Source organism: Ranitomeya variabilis, chromosome 8 (genome assembly GCF_051348905.1).
Source record: "Ranitomeya variabilis isolate aRanVar5 chromosome 8, aRanVar5.hap1, whole genome shotgun sequence".
In the NCBI taxonomy this organism is placed as follows: domain Eukaryota; kingdom Metazoa; phylum Chordata; class Amphibia; order Anura; family Dendrobatidae; genus Ranitomeya; species Ranitomeya variabilis.
Window position 1 is genome coordinate 104,111,851 of NC_135239.1, and position 22,784 is coordinate 104,134,634.

Consider the following 22,784-nt stretch of genomic DNA (forward strand, 5'->3'; position numbering starts at 1 on the left):
ATTGGAGCCAATTTTTCATTGAAAAAGTCATATGGCGCTCCTTCCCTTCCGAGCCCTGCCGTGCGCCCAAACAGTGGTTTACCCCCACATATGAGGTATCAGCGTACTCAAGACAAATTGGACAACAACGTCCGTGGTCCAGTTTCTCCTTTTACCCTTGGGAAAATAAAAAAATTGTTGCTAAAAGATCATTTTTGTGACTAAAAAGTTAAATGTTAATTTTTTACTTCCATGTTGCTTCTGCTGCTGTGAAACACCTGAAGGGTTAATAATCTTCTTGAATGTGGTTTTGAGCACCTTGAGGGGTACAGTTTTTAGAATGGTGTCACTTTTGGGTATTTTCAGCCATATAGAACCCTCAAAATGACTTCAAATGTGAGGTGGTCCCTAAAAAAAATGGTTTTGTAAATTTTGTTGTAAAAATGAGAAATCACTGGTCAAATTTTAACCCTTATAACTTCCTAGCAAAAAAAAAAATTGTTTCCAAAATTGTGCTGATGTAAAGTAGACATGTGGGAAACGTTATTTATTAACTATCTTGTGTCACATAACTCTCTGGTTTAACAGAATAAAAATTCAAAATGTGAAAATTGCGAAATTTTCAAAATTTTCGCCAAATTTCCGTTTTTTCACAAATAAACTCAGAAATTATCGACCTAAATTTACCACTAACATGAAGCCCAATATGTCACGAAAAAACAATCTCAGAATCGCTAGGATCCGTTGAAGCGTTCCTGAGTTATTACCTGATAAAGGGACACTGGTCAGAATTGCAAAAAACGGCAAGGTCATTAAGGCCAAAATAGGCTGGGTCATGAAGGGGTTAATACACTTACATCAATGAAACTGAATGAAAACCTGAATTAATTGATTAAGAGCTGTGTGCCAATGGTTTTGTCAGTAAGTGTATAGTGTATGTATTTTATGTGCTTAGTATTGCATTCTTATTTGGGAAAAATTGAATAATTGTTTTATCACCTACATTATAGATCATTGCTACATTATACATAATTTTTGGTTAGATAACCTATGTATGAATCTACACTGATTCTTGCAATCTACTTCCAAATGAACAATTACTTTGTTGTGCTTCTTTTTCTTGCTCAAAATACAGGGTGGTGGTGATTGCCCAGAAATGAGTGTAGGAGCAATAAAGATTGCCCTCGAAATATCTCTACCTGGATCTTTTATTTATGTGTTTACTGATGCAAGATCGAAGGATTACCAGCTCGCCAATGATGTCCTACAACTGATACAACAGAAACAGTCACAAGTGAGTATAACGCCTCCATACACATTACACAGCTATCAGCCAAATGATTGTTCTGACATCAGTTATCTCTCTCTCTCTCCCTCTCTCTCTCTCCCTCTCTCTCTCTCTCTCTCTCTCTCTCTCTCTCTCTCTCTCTCGCATTCCTCTGTTTTTGATGAGGCAGACTCTTCCACAATCATTTGGTAGAGCTAAGGAGTGTAAAAGGATGGTCAAAAATCAATCAAAGCACCGACAGCTCAGCATTCCCCAGAACAGGTTAGGATGACACAGCTGTCCATCACAGAGCCAAGGACACTCTGAGCAGAGAAATCATGATAGTAACCTTGAAATTGTTGATATTTTTCAACAATTTTGGTTCTAAAGTCCTCAGACAGTTCTTGCCTCCTCTTTATATTCTCCATGCTTAGTGTGACACACACAATACAAATACAAAGATTGAGTCAAATTCTCCTCTTTTTATCTGGTTTCAAATGCAATTTTCTTATTGCCCACACTTGTTACTTGCCACAGATGAGTTTAGATAAGCATCACATGCTTGAGGCAAAGTTGTTTACCCACAATTATGGAAAGGTGCCAACAATTTTATCCAGCTCATTTTTATGGTTTTGTGTGAAATGATGTCCAATTTGCCTATTTTCAGGGTTTTTTTTGTGTTGTGATATTTGTGTTGTTCAAATGTACACAAAGGAAATAAACGTGTGTCAAAGATCACCACCAGGGGGTCATAGCTTTTGTGAAGGAAACTGGTTCCTCCCACGTCACCAATCCGTGACATAACTACACAGGCACAGCTCTCCGGCGCCACATTTGTCTCTCAGGTCAATAAGGGAACTGCACCTAGAGCAAATGGCCGCCGGGGAGACTGCCCTGTTACCCACCTGTTATACCAAGAGTTACAGTCAGAGTAAAATATAACAATAATAGTACAAGGCTTAGAGGTATAAAGCTGGAGATCAATTTACCAGGTTGAAGGTCGCTTGTGAAGGCCAGGGAGCTCTGTGTTCCACAGGTACAAGACTTCTAGTTGCCGGGCAGCCCGCAAAAAGCATGTGCTTGCTCCCCTCTCGCTGGCATATGCCATGTTCCTTATTTCATCATCATCTTCTTCTGTTGTGTGTGTCTCACTCTCCATGTGTCCTCAGCTCTTTTGGAAGACAAAGCTATCGCCTCCGGGTACTGGGAGGCATAGTCCACTACCGTTAATATGAAGCATTTTTTGGAGCGGCTGGGAGTGGACAGAGGTCCAATGAGATCCACAGCCACCCTCGAGAAAGGCTCTTCAATGATGGGCAGAATTACCAGTGAGGCTTTGGGGCGCTGCCGCCTTCCCCACCCTCTGACAGCTGCTACACGTACGCAGTAGGCAATTACCTCGGTCCTCATTCCAGGCCAGTAGAAATGCTGCGTTAGCCTGGCCCTGGTTTTAGCGATCCCTAGGTGTCCGGCCATGGGAATCTCGTGTGCTATCCGCAACAATTCCGCCCTGAACGGATAGGGTACCACGAACTGTGGGTCCCTGGGTCACGCCTCCGGTGAACCCTGCTGGACCGTTACCCGGTACAGCCGTCCCTGGTCCCAGACCACCCGCTCGCGGTCTGACTCCCTGGGAGGCTCTGCCACCTGCTCCTTGAGAGCTTTCAGGCTAGTGTCAGCTTCCAATGCTGCCTGAAATCCCTGACTCGATGTGGCAAGAATGGACAACACTGGTATTCTAAGATTCACAATCAGAATAAAAAGATCAGCCCAAAATATGGTTTAATTGCCTTAAGGGCACACAAGATAATCACAAGAAATATACAGTAAAAATATACCAAAAGTTACAGTCAGAGTAAAATATAACAATAATAGTGCAAGGCTTAGAGGTATAAAGCTGGAGGTCAAATTACCAGGTTGAAGGTCGCTTGTGAAAGCCAGGGAGCTCTGTGTTCCACAGGTACAAGACTTCTAGTTGCCAGGCAGCCCCCAAAAAGCATGTGCTTGCTCCCCTCTGGCTGGCATATGCCCTGTTCCTTATTTTATCATCATCTTCTTCTGTTGTGTGTGTCTCACTACCCATGTGTCCTCAGCTCTTAATCCTTCTGTGTCCCTCCCCCCTGTACCTGGGTGGGTTAAGAATCTCCACCCTTCAGCTTCCCTGCAGAATCTATTCCCAATACCTAATAAATTGAATAACTTCTCTCAAGATGATCGGATGAGTACACGGGCGGTACCAGCACATGTGGTTTGTTCTGCCGGTCATACCGGGATCAAACCTGGACCCATTCGATCGCTGTGGGAGGCTGATCTCTATATCTCGGGTTCCAGAACTCTCACTGACCCGAGAGTTGCACTGTCAGATGCGCAATTTCTTCAGGGTTATGAGGATATTTTTATGAGCCTGTACCTCGGATGATTTGTCCATAATTCATAACTTCATGTTGTAGATAGTCCTCCTGTATTAGACGTGTCCTCCTGTAGCCACCTGACATGTATGTTTTAATTGAGCCCTCAGGCACCTCCATGCCCCCTGCTGGCATGGCTTCCTCAGTCAAGCTTTGAAGTGCCATCTGCCTGCTCCACGGGTCTCAGTCCATTACCTTACTAAAGGGTCTTCATTCAAGTAGCAAAAAGGTGGGGGCTAGGAGTGCTCAAGTCCCTGCAGAAGTGTGACCAGGTGAATTCTGATAGGAGACAAAATGGAGTCAGGCCAATCTCTGATAGGAGGCCAGCATTATGCCCCATATCCAAGATGGCGGCTACTCCCGAAAGGCAAATTGGACATCATTTCACACAAAACCATAAAAACGAGCTGGACAAAATTGTTGGCACCTTTCCATAATTGTGGGTAAACAACTTTGCTTCAAGCATGTGATGCTTATTTAAACTCATCTGTGGTAAGTAACAAGTGTGGGCAATAAGAAAATCACACTTGAAACCAGATAAAAAGGAGAGAAGTTGACTCAATCTTTGTATTTGTATTGTGTGTGTCACACTATGCATGGAGAACATAAAGAGGAGGCAAGAACTGTCTGAGGACTTTAGAACCAAAATTGTTGAAAAATATCAACAATCTCAAGGTTACTATCATGATTTCTGTGCTCAGAGTGTCCGTGACTCTGTGATGGACAGCTGTGTCATCCTAACCTGTTCTGGGGCGTGCTGAGCTGTCGGTGCTTTCATTGACAGCCCGGTTGACCTATTTGACTGAAAGGTGCAGAGATTTCCACAGGTGCTCCATTTTCTTGGTAATTGCCCTTCTATTTAGGTGGGTTGTCGCCCAGATTATTGCCAGTCAAAGCTTGTTCTAAGCTTGTGCTCTCTGGTTTGTTTGCCTGTACCCTTTGCTGTAAGTTTTGATCTGACATTCTGCAGCTGACTTTTGGACAGTGTTCAGACTACCCATTTGTTATTACCCTTTTGCATTTGATATTCTAATGCTGACCTTTGGACCGTGTTCAGACTACCTGTTTGTTATTGCCCCTTTGCTTATCCGCTACTTCTCTGGTATTTTGACCCTGGCATGTAACCTGACTTAAGAATTTGTAATTTCCCTTGGTTTACTATGTGATCTTTTGGTATTAACCCCGTAACGTCTGACTGTGTGGATTCATGACCTGGCCGTGGGTTGGGGCTAGTGTTACAGTTACAAGTAGGGTTGAGCGAAACGGGTCGGCCATTTTCAGAAGTCGCCGACTTTTGGCAAAGTCGGGTTTCATGAAACCCGACCCCTGTGTGGGGTCGGCCATGAGGTCGGCGATCTTCTGAATCTGGTATCGGAATTCCGATACCGAGTTCCGATATGTTTGCGATATCGGGAATCGGTATCGGAATCCATATTTAAGTGTTAAATAAAGAATCAAAATAAAAAATATTGATATACTCACCCTCGGACGCGCCCTGGTACTAACCGGCAGCCTTCCTTCCTAAGAATGAGCGCGTGAATGACCTGCGGTGACGTCGCGGCTTGTGATTGGTTGCGAGCGGTCACATGGGCGGTCACGCGACCAATCACAAGCCGCGACGTCATCTAAGGTCCTTCACGCGCTCATTCTTAGGAAGGAAGGCTGCCGGAAAGAAGCAGGGCGCGTCCGAGGGTGAGTATATACCTAATAGGAATATACTCACCCTCGGACGCGCCCTGCTTCTTTCCGGCAGCCTTCCTTCCTAAGAATGAGCGCGTGAAGGACCTTAGATGGCGTTGCGGCTTGTGATTGGTCGCGTGACCGCCCATGTGACCGCTCACGCGACCAATCACAAGCCGCGACGTCACCGCAGGTCATTCACGCGCTCATTCTTAGGAAGGAAGGCTGCCGGTTAGTACCAGGGCGCATCCGAGGGTGAGTATATCAATATTTTTTATTTTGATTCTTTATTTTACACATTAATATGGATCCCAGGGCCTGAAGGAGAGTTTCCTCTCCTTCAGACCCTGGGAACCATAGTATCCCATTGCACTGCATTGGGTTTCGTGTTTCGGCCGACCCCGACCCCGACTTTTTTATAGGATCGGCCGATTTCACTCGACCCGACTTTTGAGAAAGTCGGGTTTCGTGAAACCCGACCCGATCCTATAAAAATAAAAGTCGCTCAACCCTAGTTACCAGTCCAGATTTTGTTGTTCATGATGGTGTGCAACAAAATCAAGTTGTGTACAACATATGGCACTGTAGTTTATCTCCTTGGATGTGGACGACAGAGAAGAATTGCAGAAAAGTTGCAGACACATTAAAAAGCTAGACTGCAGTTTACCAAAATGTATGTGAGTAAATCAAAATCCTTCTGGGAAAGTGTCTTAAGGACAGGTGAGACCAAGATAGGAATTTTTGGTAAAGCACATCATTCTGTTTGCCGAAAATGGAATGAGGCCTACATAGAAAAGAACACAGTACCTACAGTGGCTTGTGAAAGTATTCACCCCCTTGCTTTTCATCTATTTTGTTACATGACAACATACAGTATGTTTAAATATTTTTCTAATGCAATATGTGTGTGATGCATCAGCACGAAATAGTCTAAATTAGTGAAGTCAAGTGAGAAAATATAGCCATAAATTAAATTTATGGAATCAAATAACAAAAATTGCTATGAGCATATGTATTCACCCCTTTTGCACTGAAGCCCCTAAAAATTTCTGGTGCAAGTAATTACTTTTGTAAGTCACATTTTTAGTGAAAGGAAATCCACCTGTATGCAATCTATGTATCACATGGTCTGTCAGTATATAAAAACCTTTTCTGAAAGGCCACATAAGCTGCAACACCAATAAGCAAGAGACACCTTTAATCAAACAACATCATGAAGACCAAGTAGGTCCCCAAACAAGTCAGGGACAAAGTTGTTCAGAAGTACAAGTAAGGATTTGGTTATAAAAAAAATATCCCCATCTCTGATGATCCCCCAGATCACTATAAAATCCTTTTTCATCAAATGGAAAGAACATGGCATCACAACAAACCTACCAGAGAGGACCGCCTCCCAAAACTCTCAGTCTGGGCAAGGAGGACATTAATCAGAGAGGAAGCACAGAGACCAAAGGTAAACCTGAAGACGTTGCAGCGTTCCCAAGCAGAGAATGGAGTATCTGTCCATGTGACCACAATGCGGCTTGTACACTCCATAGAGGTGTCCATTATGGATGAGTGGGCAGAAAAAAGCCTTTACTTACACACAGAAATTGCAACGCTTATTTTGAATTTGCCAAATGACATGTGGGAGACTCCTCAATTGTATGGAGGACAGTGTTGTGGTCAGATGAGACCAGAATTTAACTTTTTCGCAACCAAGATAATCGCTGTGTCTGGCACCAAACCAACACAGCTCATCACCCCAAGAAGACCATCCCCACAGTGAAACATGGTGGTGGTAGCATGATGCTGTGGGGATGTTTCTCGGCAGCAGGGACAGGGAAAATGGTCCAAGTTGAGGGGAAGATGGATGGTGCAAAATACAGAAATATTCTTCCGCAAAACCTGTTTCAGTCTGTCAGAGATTTGAGACTAGGATGGAGGTTCACCTTCCAACAAGACAATGACCCAAAACGTACCCAAAGCAACACTTGAGTGGTTTATGTGGAAACGTGTAAATGTTTTGGAGTGGTCTAGTCAAAGCCCTGACCTTAAAGGGTTACTAGGGGAGATTTGCAAGCCACTGTACAGTCAAATATGGTAGCAGTTCAAAGATGATTTGGGGGTTGTTTTGCTTCCTCTGGCTGATTGTATGCAAGGCATCATGAAATCTGAAGATTACCAACAGAATTTGGGTCACAATGTAGTGCCCAGTGTCACAAAGCTACGTTTGTATCCTATGTCATGGATGTTCCAGCAGGACAATGACTGCAAATATACTTCATAAATCCTATTGAACACCAGTGGAGAGATCTTAAAATTGCTGTTGGAAGAAGGCACTTTTCAATTATGAGAGACCTGGAGCAGCTTACAAAAGAAGAGTGGTCAAAAATTCTAGTTGAGAGGTGTAAGAAGCTTGTTGATGGTTATAGGAAGAGATTGATTGCAGTTATTTATTTCAACGGTTGTGCAACCAAATATTAAGTTGAGGGTGCCAGCAATTTTGTCCAACCCATTTTTGAAGATTGGAATGAAATTATATCCATTTTACATTTTTTATCTCTGTTTGTTGTGTTGTTCCAATATAAATAAAGGAAATAAACATGTGTTTAACAAAACATGTGTAATAGCAATAATTTTCTGGGAGAAATACTTCATTTTCTGGAACAATTTCAAGGATGCCAACACTTTTGGCCATGAATATACACACACACATAGCTTTGCTACATATAACTCTGCTATATATACTTACAGTACAATTCTGCTACATATACACACAATGCTCTCCTACATACACACACAGTTCTGCTATATACACAAACACGCCTTTGCTACATCAACACACATACACCATATACACTACCTCATCTTAAAGTTCCCTCCAGACTTGTGACTGATCACCTAACCTGAAAGGTCCTGCAGCTAGCCAGGACTTTCAGTATTCGAACAGGTTTACTGATGTGCAGGTCCTGGTAGCTTTCTCTACTACCCTGCACCAATCAGACTGATCAATGACATGCAGGAGGAGAGAGCAGGTCTCACAATGATCGGGAACTATGCTGTGTCAGCATTCTCCTCCATCACAGGAAGCTGCCTTCAGACTATAAAATGCATTCGTTTTTAGAGAGATTTTTTCTTGATAAAATGTTCATATTATAGTACAAAAATATGGCACTTTGTGTTTATTCATTGATGGTATCATGACTAGGGTTGAGCGAAACGGGTCGATCATTTTCAAAAGTCGCCGACTTTTGGCTAAGTCGGCATCTCATGAAACCCGATCCGACCCCTGTGCTTGTCGGCCATGCGGTACGCGACTTTCGCGCCAAAGTCGCGTTTCAATGACGCGAAAAGCGCCATTTCTCAGCCAATGAAGGTGAACGCAGAGTGTGGGCAGCGTGATGACATAGATCCTGGTCCCCACCATCTTAGAGAAGGGCATTGCAGTGATTGGCTTGCTGTCTGCGGCGTCACAGGGGCTATAAAGGGGCGTTCCCGCCGACCGCCATCTTACTGCTGCTGATCTGAGCTTAGGGAGAGGTTGCTGCCGCTTCGTCAGAAGCAGGGATAGCGTTAGGCAGGGTCCACTAACCACCAAACCGCTTGTGCTGTAGCGATTTCCACTGTCCAACACCACCTTCGGTGTGCAGGAACAGTGGAAGCTATTTTTTTTTTTTTTTTCCTCAGCGCTGTAGCTCATTGGGCTGCCCTAGAAGGCTCCGTGATAGCTGTATTGCTGTGTGTACGCCACTGTGGAAACCAACTGCTTTTTTCAAAGCACATATCCTCTTGTTCCTTTCTGCACAGCTATCTTTTTTGTTTGTCCACACTTTTTATTTAATTTGTGCATCAGTCCACTCCTATTGCTGCCTGCCATACCTGGCTTAGATTACTGCAGGGAGATAGTAATTGTAGGACAGTCCCTGTTTTTTTTTTTTTTTTTGTGGGAGATTAAGATTGGCATTTCTGCTACAGTGCCATCCCTGTGTGTGCCATCTCTCACTGAGTGGGCCATAGAAAGCCTATTTATTTTTTCCGTGATTTGTGTTCTAAATTCTACCTCAACACAAAAACACTACATCAATCAGTGGTAGAAAAATATTGGCCTCAGTCAGGGCTTGTGTGCCACTGCTGTGTGTGCTATCTCTCATTCAGTGGGCTATAGAAAGCCTATTTATTTATTTATTTTTTTTCTTATTATTTGGTTTCTAAAGTCTCCCTGAAAAAAAAAAAAAAAAAAAAAACAGTGGGAGAGTAATATTGCCCTTTCAGCTTGTGTGCCAGTCTTGACTCCTGGGTGTGCCACCTCTCTCTCATTCAGTGGGCCATAGAAAGCCTATTTATTTTTTTGGGTTTTTTAATATTATTTGGTTTCTAAAGTCTCCCTGAAAATAAAAAATAAAAACTTAAAAAAACAGTGGGAGAGTAATATTGCCCTTTCAGCTTGTGTGCCAGTCTTGACTCCTGGGTGTGCCACCTCTCTCATTCAGTGGGCCATAGAAAGTCTATTTATTTTTTTTTTTAAATATTATTGGGATTCTAAAGTCTCCCTTAAAAAACAAAAAATACATAAAAAAACAGTGGGAGAGTAATATTGCCCTTTCAGCTTGTGTGCCAGTCTTGACTCCTGGGTGTGCCACCTCTCTCATTCAGTGGGCCATAGAAAGCATTTTTTTTTTTTCCTTGATTTGTGTTCTAAAATCTACCTCAACACAAAAACACTACATCAATCAGTGGGATAAAAATATTGGCCTCAGTCAGGGCTTGTGTGCAACTGCTGTGTGTGCTATCTCTCATTCAGTGGGCTATAGAAAGCCTATTTATTTATTTATTTTTTTTCTTATTATTTGGTTTCTAAAGTCTCCCTGAAAAAAAAAAAAAAAAAAAAAAACAGTGGGAGAGTAATATTGCCCTTTCAGCTTGTGTGCCAGTCTTGACTCCTGGGTGTGCCACCTCTCTCTCATTCAGTGGGCCATAGAAAGCCTATTTATTTTTTTGGTTTTTTTAATATTATTTGGTTTCTAAAGTCTCCCTGAAAATAAAAAAAAAAAAACTTAAAAAAACAGTGGGAGAGTAATATTGCCCTTTCAGCTTGTGTGCCAGTCTTGACTCCTGGGTGTGCCACCTCTCTCATTCAGTGGGCCATAGAAAGCCTATTTATTTATTTTTTTAAATATTATTGGGTTTCTAAAGTCTCCCTTAAAAAACAAAAAATACATAAAAAAACAGTGGGAGAGTAATATTGCCCTTTCAGCTTGTGTGCCAGTCTTGACTCCTGGGTGTGCCACCTCTCTCATTCAGTGGGCCATAGAAAGCATTTTTTTTTTTTTCCTTGATTTGTGTTCTAAAATCTACCTCAACACAAAAACACTACATCAATCAGTGGGAGAAAAATATTGGCCTCAGTCAGGGCTTGTGTGCCACTGCTGTGTGTGCTATCTCTCATTCAGTGGGCTATAGAAAGCCTATTTATTTATTTATTTTTTTTCTTATTATTTGGTTTCTAAAGTCTCCCTGAAAAAAAAAAAAAAAAAAAAAAACAGTGGGAGAGTAATATTGCCCTTTCAGCTTGTGTGCCAGTCTTGACTCCTGGGTGTGCCACCTCTCTCTCATTCAGTGGGCCATAGAAAGCCTATTTATTTTTTTGGTTTTTTTAATATTATTTGGTTTCTAAAGTCTCCCTGAAAATAAAAAAAAAAAAACTTAAAAAAACAGTGGGAGAGTAATATTGCCCTTTCAGCTTGTGTGCCAGTCTTGACTCCTGGGTGTGCCACCTCTCTCATTCAGTGGGCCATAGAAAGCCTATTTATTTTTTTTTTTAAATATTATTGGGTTTCTAAAGTCTCCATTAAAAAACAAAAAATACATAAAAAAACAGTGGGAGAGTAATATTGCCCTTTCAGCTTGTGTGCCAGTCTTGACTCCTGGGTGTGCCACCTCTCTCATTCAGTGGGCCATAGAAAGCATTTTTTTTTTTTCCTTGATTTGTGTTCTAAAATCTACCTCAACACAAAAACACTACATCAATCAGTGGGAGAAAAATATTGGCCTCAGTCAGGGCTTGTGTGCCACTGCTGTGTGTGCTATCTCTCATTCAGTGGGCTATAGAAAGCCTATTTATTTATTTATTTTTTTTCTTATTATTTGGTTTCTAAAGTCTCCCTGAAAAAAAAAAAAAAAAAAAAAACAGTGGGAGAGTAATATTGCCCTTTCAGCTTGTGTGCCAGTCTTGACTCCTGGGTGTGCCACCTCTCTCTCATTCAGTGGGCCATAGAAAGCCTATTTATTTTTTTGGTTTTTTTAATATTATTTGGTTTCTAAAGTCTCCCTGAAAAAAATAAATAAATAAATTAGGTGGGAGATTAATATTGACATTAGTGCTTGAGTGACAGTCCTGCGTGTGTGTCATCTCTGTGATTTTGTGCCACAGAAAACAGAGTGTGTAACATTGTGCCTGATTTTCCTTGTGGTCTCACCAACCTGTTAAGGGATATTGAAATCATACTGAAGTTATAGCTCACCGTGTAAGTTGTTTGACAGCAACAAATAAAGTTACTTTGGTTAAGATTTTAAAACAATGAGGAAGTCTGGTGCAAGAGGTCGTCGTGGGCGTTCATTGTCAGCTGGTAATGATGGTAGTGGTAGTGGAGCATCAGGTGGTCGTGGGGATAAAAATATTCCACCTAAGTCTGGAGCTGTGGAGCCAGTTTCGTCGTCAGGCTACACAAGGCCTCGAACGCTCTCTTTTCTGGGAGTAGGAAAACCGCTTTTAAAGGCGGAGCAGCAACAGCAAGTTTTGGCTTACATTGCAGACTCAGCCTCTAGCTCTTTTGCCTCCTCTTCCGAAACTGGTAAATGTAAAAGCAGCGCGTCGCTTGTGGATGTTCACGGTCAGGGACAAGTCGCTTCCTTGTCCTCCTCAGCAAAAACTACAACAAGAGAGAAGGATGCAGCAGGCGACACAACGGGTCACTCCATGGAGCTCTTTACACATACCGTCCCTGGCTTAGAAAGTGAAACATTTAACAGGCCATGCCCATTACAAGTATATTCTGACATGGAGTGCACTGATGCACAGCCACAGCCAGAGTACTATGCTGCTCCTTTGACTCAGACCACCACATTGCCCTCTCAGGGTACAGATCCACAATCAGACCCTGATGAGACTATGTTGCCCCGCCACGAACGCTATACCACCGACCGACACAGTGACACAGACGAAGTTGCACACGAGCTCGAAGAGGAGGTAATAGATGACCCAGTTATTGACCCCGATTGGCAGCCATTGGGGGAACAGGGTGCAGGCGGCAGTAGTTCAGAAGCGGAGGTGGAGGAGGGGCCGCAGCAGGCATCAACATCGCAACAGGTTCCATCTGCCGGGCCCGTATCTGGCCCAAAACGCGTGTCAAAGCCAAAACCTGTTGGAGGACAGCGTGGCCATCCGGTTAAAGCTCAGTCTGCAATCCCTGAAAAGGGATCCGAGTCTAGGAAGAGTGCAGTCTGGCATTTTTTTAAACAACATCCAACTGATCAGCGCAAAGTCATCTGTCAAAAATGTTCAACTAGCTTAAGCAGAGGTCAGAATCTGAAAAGTCTAAATACTAGTTGCATGCATAGACACTTAACCACCATGCATTTTCAAGCCTGGACTAACTACCAAACGTCCCTTAAGGTTGTAGCACCCTCGGCCAATGAAGCTAGTCAGCAACGCAACATCCCTTCCGTCACTGTAAGGCCACCATTTTCCGCACCACCAGCAGTATCTGTGCAGGTTTCTTTGCCAGCCAAAAGCAGTCAGGGTCAGGGAACCACCAGTTTTGTAGGAGGAAATATTGCATCTAGGGCACCGGCGGAAACAATACCGTCTCCAACCGTCTCTCAGTCTGCCATGTACACCGGCACACCCGAAAGTTCCACGATCTCCAGCTCTCCAGTCCAGCTCACCCTACATGAGACTCTGGTTAGAAAAAGGAAGTACTTATCCTCGCATCCGCGTACACAGGGTTTTAACGCCCACATAGCTAGACTAATCTCGTTAGAGATGATGCCCTACCGGTTAGTTGAAAGCGAAGCTTTCAAAGCCCTGATGGAGTACGCTGAACCACGATACGAGCTACCCAGTCGACACTTTTTTTCCAGAAAAGCCATCCCAGCCCTGCACCAGCATGTTAAACAGCGCATCGTCCATGCACTCAGGCAATCTGTGAGTACAAAGGTGCACCTGACTACAGATGCATGGACCAGTAGGCATGGCCAGGGACGTTATGTGTCCATCACGGCACACTGGGTGAATGTGGTGGATGCAGGGTCCACAGGCGACATCAATTTAGGGACAGTTGTGCCTAGCCCACGGTCTAGGAAACAGTTGGCTGTAGGCGTTCGCACCCCCTCCTCCTCCTCCTCCTCGTCCTCCTGCAGAAGCTACAGCTCTTCCACAGAACGCAGTCTGCCAACCACTCCATCGGCAGATGACACTGTTGCACACCAGTTGTCCCATTATGGGCCAGCTACTGCCAAGCGTCAGCAGGCTGTATTGGCTATGAAGTGTTTGGGCGACAACAGACACACCGCGGAAGTTCTATCCGAGTTCTTGCAACAAGAAACGCAGTCGTGGCTGGGCACAGTAGATCTTGAGGCAGGCAAGGTAGTGAGTGATAACGGAAAGAATTTCATGGCTGCCATCTCCCTTTCCCAACTGAAACACATTCCTTGCCTGGCTCACACCTTAAACCTGGTGGTGCAGTGCTTATTGAAAACTTATCCTGGGTTCTCCGACCTGCTCCTCAAAGTGCGTGCACTTTGCTCACATATCCGACGTTCGCCTGTACACGCCAGCCGTATGCAGACCTATCAGCGGTCTTTGAACCTTCCCCAGCATCGCCTAATCATAGACGTTGCAACAAGGTGGAACTCAACACTGCACATGCTTCAGAGACTGTGCGAACAGAGGCGTGCTGTTATTTATTTGTGGGAGGATACACGGGCAGGCAGTAGGATGGCAGACATGGAGTTGTCAGGTGTGCAGTGGTCTAAGATACAAGACATGTGTCAAGTCCTTCAGTGTTTTGAGGAATGCACACGGCTGGTTAGTGCAGACAACGCTGTAATAAGCATGAGCATCCCCCTAATGCGTCTGCTGATGCAAAGTTTGACGCACATAAAGGAGCAGGCGTCTGCACCAGAGGAAGAGGAAAGCCTTGATGACAGTCAGCCATTGTCTGGTCAGGGCAGTGTACAGGACGAGGTAGCGGGCGAAGAGGAGGTGGAGGACGAGGAGGATGATGGGGATGAGTATATTTTTAATGCCGAACCTTTCCCGGGGGCACAGGAAATTGGTTGCGTGTCACGGCCGGGTTCTGTTTTTTTGAGGGACACAAGTGACGTAGATTTGCCTGCAACTGCCCCTCAACCAATCACAACCGGAGATTTGACAACTGGAACTTTGGCCCACATGGCGGATTATGCCTTACGTATCCTAAAAAGGGACACACGCATTACGAAAATGATGAACGATGACGATTACTGGTTGGCCTGCCTCCTTGATCCACGCTATAAAGGCAAATTGCAAAATATTATGCCACATGAGAACTTGGAACTAATATTAGCAACCAAACAATCAACTCTTGTTGACCGTTTGCTTCAGGCATTCCCAGCACACAGCGCACGTGATCGTTCTCACACGAGCTCCAGGGGGCAGCAGACTAGGAGTGTTAGGGGTGCACACATCAGAAGTGGCGTTGGACAGAGGGGTTTTCTGACCAGGTTGTGGAGTGATTTTGCTATGACCGCAGACAGGACAGGTACTGCTGCATCAATTGAAAGTGACAGGAGACAACATTTGTCCAGTATGGTTACTAACTATTTTTCATCCCTTATCGATGTTCTCCCTCAACCGTCATTCCCATTTGATTACTGGGCCTCCAAATTAGACACCTGGCCAGAATTGGCAGAATATGCATTGCAGGAGCTTGCTTGCCCGGCAGCAAGTGTCCTATCAGAAAGAGTATTCAGTGCTGCAGGTTCAATATTAACCGAAAAAAGGACTCGTCTGGCTACCCAAAATGTTGACGATCTAACATTCATTAAAATGAACCACAACTGGATTTCGAAATCTTTTGCCCCACCTTGCCCGGCCGACACCTAGCTTTCCTATGAAAAGCTCTTGCCTGTGAATTACTTTTCTAATGTCTAATTTGCTGCAGCTGATTGTACAGCATACGACATGTTTACACCTCCCTAAATGGCAAAACTCCCCACACGGGGCCATGGTATCGCGACTTGGCGCAAGCACCCGTGAGACTGCTGTTTGTCTGAAGAGGTGGGTGTGCTCGCTTTTGGTTGACGGCATTGCTACTGGGTCCCTCATAGTACAATGTAGTGTCTCTGGCGGTGGTGGTGCGCACCCAACGTCAGACACACCGTTGTAACATGAGGGGCCCTGGGGCGGTCCCGCCGGCCTCAAGAGAGTTCCCCCCTACCCCAGCTCAAAATGTGCTCTACCACGTGCAAAATTATGTCGCACAGCTCCACCAATCTTTAGTCTATTCGCTGACATCATTCAATGTCTGGCACTGACAATACAAATTTGTAGACATCTATGATGCAACTTAAAGTAGTCTGTGTCTGTGTCCTATATTGGCACCATTAAATAGTTACTGCCAAATTACTATGTCAGAAACTCAGTAGATGAGCCCACCCCTGTACCTAAGTATGCCACCTTTTTTTTTGTTTTGGTTGTTTTGCGAGACATTAACATCTATTTATATTTTGGGAGTACTGGGACAGACACTCCTTGCACTACTCCTCCACTCACCACCAAGCTGCCTGTGTATCCATGTAACCGCTGTAAAGCTGCCATGAGCCTATTGTTTGTTATTTTAGGCCTTTGATAGCCTGTCTGCGGTCCCTACTTTAAATACTCCTCCACTCATCACCAGCTGCCTGCCCGTGTATCCATGTAACCGCTGTAAAACTGCCATGAGCCTATTGTTTGTTATTTTAGGCCTTTGATAGCCTGTCTGCGGTCCCTACTTTAAATACTCCTCCACTCATCACCAGCTGCCTGCCCGTGTATCCATGTAACCGCTGTAAAACTGCCATGAGCCTATTGTTTGTTATTTTAGGCCTTTGATAGCCTGTCTGCGGTCCCTACTTTAAATACTCCTCCACTGACCACCAAGCTGCCTGCCCGTGTATCCATGTAACCGCTGTAAAGCTGCCATGAGCCTATTGTTTGTTATTTTAGGCCTTTGATAGCCTGTCTGCGGTCCCTACTTTAAATACTCCTCCACTGACCACCAAGCTGCCTGCCCGTGTATCCATGTAACCGCTGTAAAACTGCCATAAGCCTATTGTTTGTTATTTTAGGCCTTTGATAGTCTGTCTGCGGTCCCTACTTTAAATACTCCTCCACTCACCACCAAGCTGCCCGTGTATCCATGTAACCGCTGTAAAACTGCCATGAGCCTATTGTTTGTTATTTTAGGCCTTTGATAGCCTGTCTGCGGTCCCTACTTTAAATACTCCTCCACTGACCACCAAGCTGCCTGCCCGTGTATCCATGTAACCGCTGTAAAGCTGCCATGAGCCTATTGTTTGTTATTTTAGGCCTTTGATAGCCTGTCTGCGGTCCCTACTTTAAATACTCCTCCACTGACCACCAAGCTGCCTGCCCGTGTATCCATGTAACCGCTGTAAAGCTGCCATGAGCCTATTGTTTGTTATTTTAGGCCTTTGATAGCCTGTCTGCGGTCCCTACTTTAAATACTCCTCCACTGACCACCAAGCTGCCTGCCCGTGTATCCATGTAACCGCTGTAAAGCTGCCATGAGCCTATTGTTTGTTATTTTAGGCCTTTGATAGCCTGTCTGCGGTCCCTACTTTAAATACTCCTCCACTGACCACCAAGCTGCCTGCCCGTGTATCCATGTAACCGCTGTAAAACTGCCATAAGCCTATTGTTTGTTATTTTAGGCCTTTGATAGCCTGTCTGCGGTCCCTACTTTAAATACTCCTCCACTCACCACCAAGCTGCCCGTGTATCCATGTAACCGCTGTAAAACTGCCATGAGCCTATTGTTTGTTATTTTAGGCCTTTGATAGCCTGTCTGCGGTCCCTACTTTAAATACTCCTCCACTGACCACCAAGCTGCCTGCCCGTGTATCCATGTAACCGCTGTAAAACTGCCATGAGCCTATTGTTTGTTATTTTAGGCCTTTGATAGCCTGTCTGCGGTCCCTACTTTAAATACTCCTCCACTGACCACCAAGCTGCCTGCCCGTGTATCCATGTAACCGCTGTAAAACTGCCATAAGCCTATTGTTTGTTATTTTAGGCCTTTGATAGCCTGTCTGCGGTCCCTACTTTAAATACTCCTCCACTGACCACCAAGCTGCCTGCCCGTGTATCCATGTAACCGCTGTAAAGCTGCCATGAGCCTATTGTTTGTTATTTTAGGCCTTTGATAGCCTGTCTGCGGTCCCTACTTTAAATACTCCTCCACTGACCACCAAGCTGCCTGCCCGTGTATCCATGTAACCGCTGTAAAACTGCCATAAGCCTATTGTTTGTTATTTTAGGCCTTTGATAGCCTGTCTGCGGTCCCTACTTTAAATACTCCTCCACTGACCACCAAGCTGCCTGCCCGTGTATCCATGTAACCGCTGTAAAGCTGCCATGAGCCTATTGTTTGTTATTTTAGGCCTTTGATAGCCTGTCTGCGGTCCCTACTTTAAATACTCCTCCACTGACCACCAAGCTGCCTGCCCGTGTATCCATGTAACCGCTGTAAAACTGCCATGAGCCTATTGTTTGTTATTTTAGGCCTTTGATAGCCTGTCTGCGGTCCCTACTTTAAATACTCCTCCACTCACCACCAAGCTGCCTGTGTATCCATGTAACCGCTGTAAAGCTGCCATGAGCCTATTGTTTGTTATTTTAGGCCTTTGATAGCCTGTCTGCGGTCCCTACTTTAAATACTCCTCCACTCACCACCAAGATGCCCGTGTATCCATGTAACCGCTGTAAAACTGCCATGAGCCTATTGTTTGTTATTTTAGGCCTTTGATAGCCTGTCTGCGGTCCCTACTTTAAATACTCCTCCACTCACCACCAAGCTGCCCGTGTATCCATGTAACCGCTGTAAAACTGCCATGAGCCTATTGTTTGTTATTTTAGGCCTTCGAAGCCTGTCTGCGGTCCCTCCTTCCACTAGGCCTCCACTGACCAGACCACTGCTGCCCGTGTACCCCTGGAACCAATTTTAAAGTGCCTACAGCCAGCCCATTTTATTGTGTTAGGCCTTCGAAGCCTGTCTGCGGTCCCTCCTTCCACTAGGCCTCCACTCACCTGACCACTGCTGCCCGTGTACCCCTGGAACCAATAATAAAGTGCCTACAGCCAGCCCATTTTATTATGTTAGGCCTTTGAAGCCTGTCTGCGGTCCCTCCTTCCACTAGGCCTCCACTGACCAGACCACTGCTGCCCGTGTACCCCTGGAACCAATAATAAAGTGCCTACCGCCAGCCCATTTTATTATGTTAGGCCTTCGAAGCCTGTCTAAGGTCCCTCCTTCCACTAGGCCTCCACTAACCTGACCACTGCTGCCCGTGTACCCCTGGAACCAATAATAAAGTGCCTAGAGCCTATTTTTTTATTTAATTTAATATTAATAAAGCCAGGATGAACTACGATATACCACGCTATGAGCTACCCAGTTGACAATTCTTTTGCGAGAAAAGCCATCCCACCCCTCCACCTGCATGTTAAAGACCGCATTGTCCTTGCATTCTGTCAATTTGTCAGTCCAAAGGTATACCTGACAACAGACACATGGACCTGTAGGCCTGGCCACGGAAGGTTACGTGTCCTTTGTGGCTAAATGGGTTAATGTATTGGATGCATGGTCCACACAGGGGACAGCCTGCAAAGTCTGTCTGCAGTCCCTAATTCAAGTTGTCCTCAACTGAATAAAGCTGAGCTTCTACCTTGTGGCTCTGATTAACTGCTGTTTTTAAAAAAATTGGCTGTTCCGTCCTTCTAAAGGTGTCTGCCCCTGCCTGGTGTTGTCCTCAACTGAATAAAGCTGAGCTTCAACCTTCAGTTCCAAACATACAACAGAAAACTGGTACAATACAAAAAGTGGCCTCCAGCTACAAAAACTTTCTCCTACAAGTAGTTAACTGACAGTTTTTTTTCCAGTGAAAACACAGATATGGCATCCAACGAGTGTTGTCCTGTCTCGTCTTCTTTATATTATTGCCAAGAAGCTGCAACTGAATAAAGCTGAGCTTCAACCTTCAGTTCCAAATTACCATTTTTAAAAAAGCAATTGGCTGTTCCGGCCTACTAAAGGTGTCTGTCTGCCCCTGCCTGGTGTTGTCCTCAACTGAATAAAGCTGAGCTTCAACTGTTGTGAAATTGGATTTTGGGCTCCCCCGGTGGCCACTGGTGGAATTGAACTTGTGTGCATCATCCCCTCTGTTCACCTGTTCCCATCAGGATGTGGGAGTCGCTATTTAACCTTGCTCCTCTGTCACTTCCATGCCGGTCAACATTGTAATCAGAAGCCTTTCTGTGCATGTTCCTGCTACCAGACAACTTCCAGCTAAGTCGGACTTTTGTCCTTGTTTGTTTTTTGCATTTTGTTCCAGTTCACAGCTGCAGTTTCGTTTCTGTGTCTGGAAAGCTCTTGTGATCTGAAATTGCCACTCTGATGTTATGAGTTAATACTAGAGTCTTAAAGTAATTTCAGGATGGTGTATTGATAGGGTTTTCAGCTGACCATGAAAGTACCCTTTCTGTCTTCCTGCTATCTAGTAAGCGGACCTCGATTTTGCTAAACCTATTTTCATACTACGTTTGTCATTTTCATCTTAAATCACCGCCAATATATGTGGGGGCCTCTGTCTGCCTTTCGGGGAAATTTCTCTAGAGGTGAGCCAGGACTATATTTTCCTCTGCCAGGATTAGTTAGTCCTCCGGCCGGCGCTGGGCGTCTAGGGATAAAACGCAGGCTACGCTACCCGGCTACTGTTAGTTGTGCGGCAGGTTTAGTTCATGGTCAGTTTAAGTTTCCATCCTTCCAAGAGCTAGTTCCTATGTATGCTGGGCTATGTTCTCTTGCCATTGAGAACCATAACAGTTTGACCGGCCTTAAAGGGTTAAATTAATTGGCAGAGAAAGGAGAGAAAAAAGAAGTCTGCTGAAAAATTTTTTTTTTTTTTTTTTTCCTTCAGTTCTGAGTGTGCTTTCAATTAAATCACTTGCAAGTCTGCCTATATTGCAGCCTTCCTCTCTCTCTCTCCTTCTAATCCTGGAATGGCTCTGTGTTCACCTGTTTAAAATGGATATTCAGAGTTTAGCTGCAGGTTTGAATAATCTCACCACGAAAGTTCAAAATTTACAAGATTTTGTTGTTCATGTTCCTATATCTGAACCTAGAATTCCTTTGCCTGAATTTTTCTCGGGGAATAGATCTTGCTTTCAAAATTTCAAAAATAATTGCAAGTTGTTTTTGTCCCTGAAATCTCGCTCTGCTGGAGATCCTGCTCAGCAGGTCAGGATTGTGATTTCCTTGCTCCGGGGCGACCCTCAAGATTGGGCTTTTGCATTGGCTCCAGGGGATCCTGCGTTGCTCAATGTGGATGCGTTTTTTCTGGCCTTGGGGTTGCTTTATGAGGAACCTCATTTAGAGCTTCAGGCGGAAAAAGCCTTGATGTCCCTATCTCAGGGGCAAGATGAAGTTGAAATATACTGCCAAAAATTCCGTAAATGGTCTGTGCTTACTCAGTGGAATGAGTGCGCCCTGGCGGCGAATTTCAGAGAGGGTCTCTCTGATGCCGTTAAGGATGTTATGGTGGGGTTCCCTGTGCCTGCGGGTCTGAATGAGTCCATGACAATGGCTATCCAGATCGATAGACGTCTGCGGGAGCGCAAACCTGTGCACCATTTGGCGGTGTCTACTGAGAAGACGCCAGAGAATATGCAATGTGATAGAATTCTGTCCAGAAGCGAACGGCAGAATTTTAGACGAAAAAATGGGTTGTGCTTTTATTGTGGTGATTCAACTCATGTTATATCAGCATGCTCTAAGCGTACTAAGAAGCTTGATAAGTCAGTTTCAATTGGCACTTTTCAGTCTAAGTTTATTCTATCTGTGACCCTGATTTGTTCTTTATCATCTATTACCGCGGATGCCTATGTCGACTCTGGCGCCGCTTTGAGTCTTATGGATTGGTCCTTTGCCAAACGCTGTGGGTATGATTTAGAGCCTCTTGAAACTCCTATACCTCTGAAGGGGATTGACTCCACCCCATTGGCTAGTAATAAACCACAATACTGGACACAAGTAACTATGCGAATTAATCCGGATCATCAGGAGATTATTCGCTTTCTTGTGCTGTATAATCTACATGATGTGTTGGTGCTTGGATTGCCATGGCTGCAATCTCATAACCCAGTCCTCGACTGGAACGCTATGTCTGTGTTAAGCTGGGGATGTAAGGGGATGCATGGGGACGTACCTTTGGTTTCCATTTCGTCATCTATTCCCTCTGAGATTCCTGAATTCTTGTCTGACTATCGTGACGTTTTTGAAGAACCTAAGCTTGGTTCATTACCTCCGCACCGGGAGTGCGATTGTGCCATAGATTTGATTCCGGGTAGTAAATACCCTAAGGGTCGTTTATTTAATCTGTCTGTGCCTGAACATGCTGCTATGCGAGAATATATAAAGGAGTCCTTGGAAAAGGGACATATTCGTCCTTCGTCATCTCCCTTAGGAGCCGGTTTTTTCTTTGTGTCTAAGAAAGATGGCTCTTTGAGGCCGTGTATTGATTATCGGCTTTTGAATAAAATCACGGTTAAATATCAATATCCGTTGCCACTGCTGACTGATTTGTTTGCTCGCATAAAGGGGGCCAAGTGGTTCTCTAAGATAGATCTCCGTGGGGCGTATAATTTGGTGCGAATTAAGCAGGGGGATGAGTGGAAAACCGCATTTAATACGCCCGAGGGCCACTTTGAGTATTTGGTGATGCCTTTTGGCCTTTCAAATGCCCCTTCAGTCTTTCAGTCCTTTATGCATGACATTTTCCGTGATTATTTGGATAAATTTATGATCGTGTATCTGGATGATATTCTGATTTTTTCGGATGACTGGGACTCTCATGTCCAGCAGGTCAGGAGGGTTTTTCAGGTTTTGCGGTCTAATTCCTTGTGTGTGAAGGGTTCTAAGTGCGTTTTTGGGGTTCAAAAGATTTCCTTCTTGGGATACATTTTTTCCCCCTCTTCCATCGAGATGGATCCTGTCAAGGTTCGGGCTATTTGTGATTGGACGCAACCCTCTTCTCTTAAGAGTCTTCAGAAATTTTTGGGCTTTGCTAACTTTTATCGTCGATTTATTGCTGGTTTTTCTGATGTTGTTAAACCATTGACTGATTTGACTAAGAAGGGTGCTGATGTTGCT

The 22,784-nt window shown here is 44.5% G+C and overlaps 1 protein-coding gene across 1 annotated transcript in view; it reads left to right on the forward strand.

Moving 5' to 3' along the window:
- HMCN1 (hemicentin 1) overlaps positions 1 to 22,784 on the forward strand; it is a 768,245-nt gene that overhangs the window by 47,455 nt on the left and 698,006 nt on the right. The window contains exon 3 of the mRNA XM_077275842.1: positions 1,115 to 1,273. Within this exon, the coding sequence (XP_077131957.1) occupies positions 1,115 to 1,273 (159 nt within the window). The remainder of the gene's footprint in view (positions 1 to 1,114; positions 1,274 to 22,784) is intronic.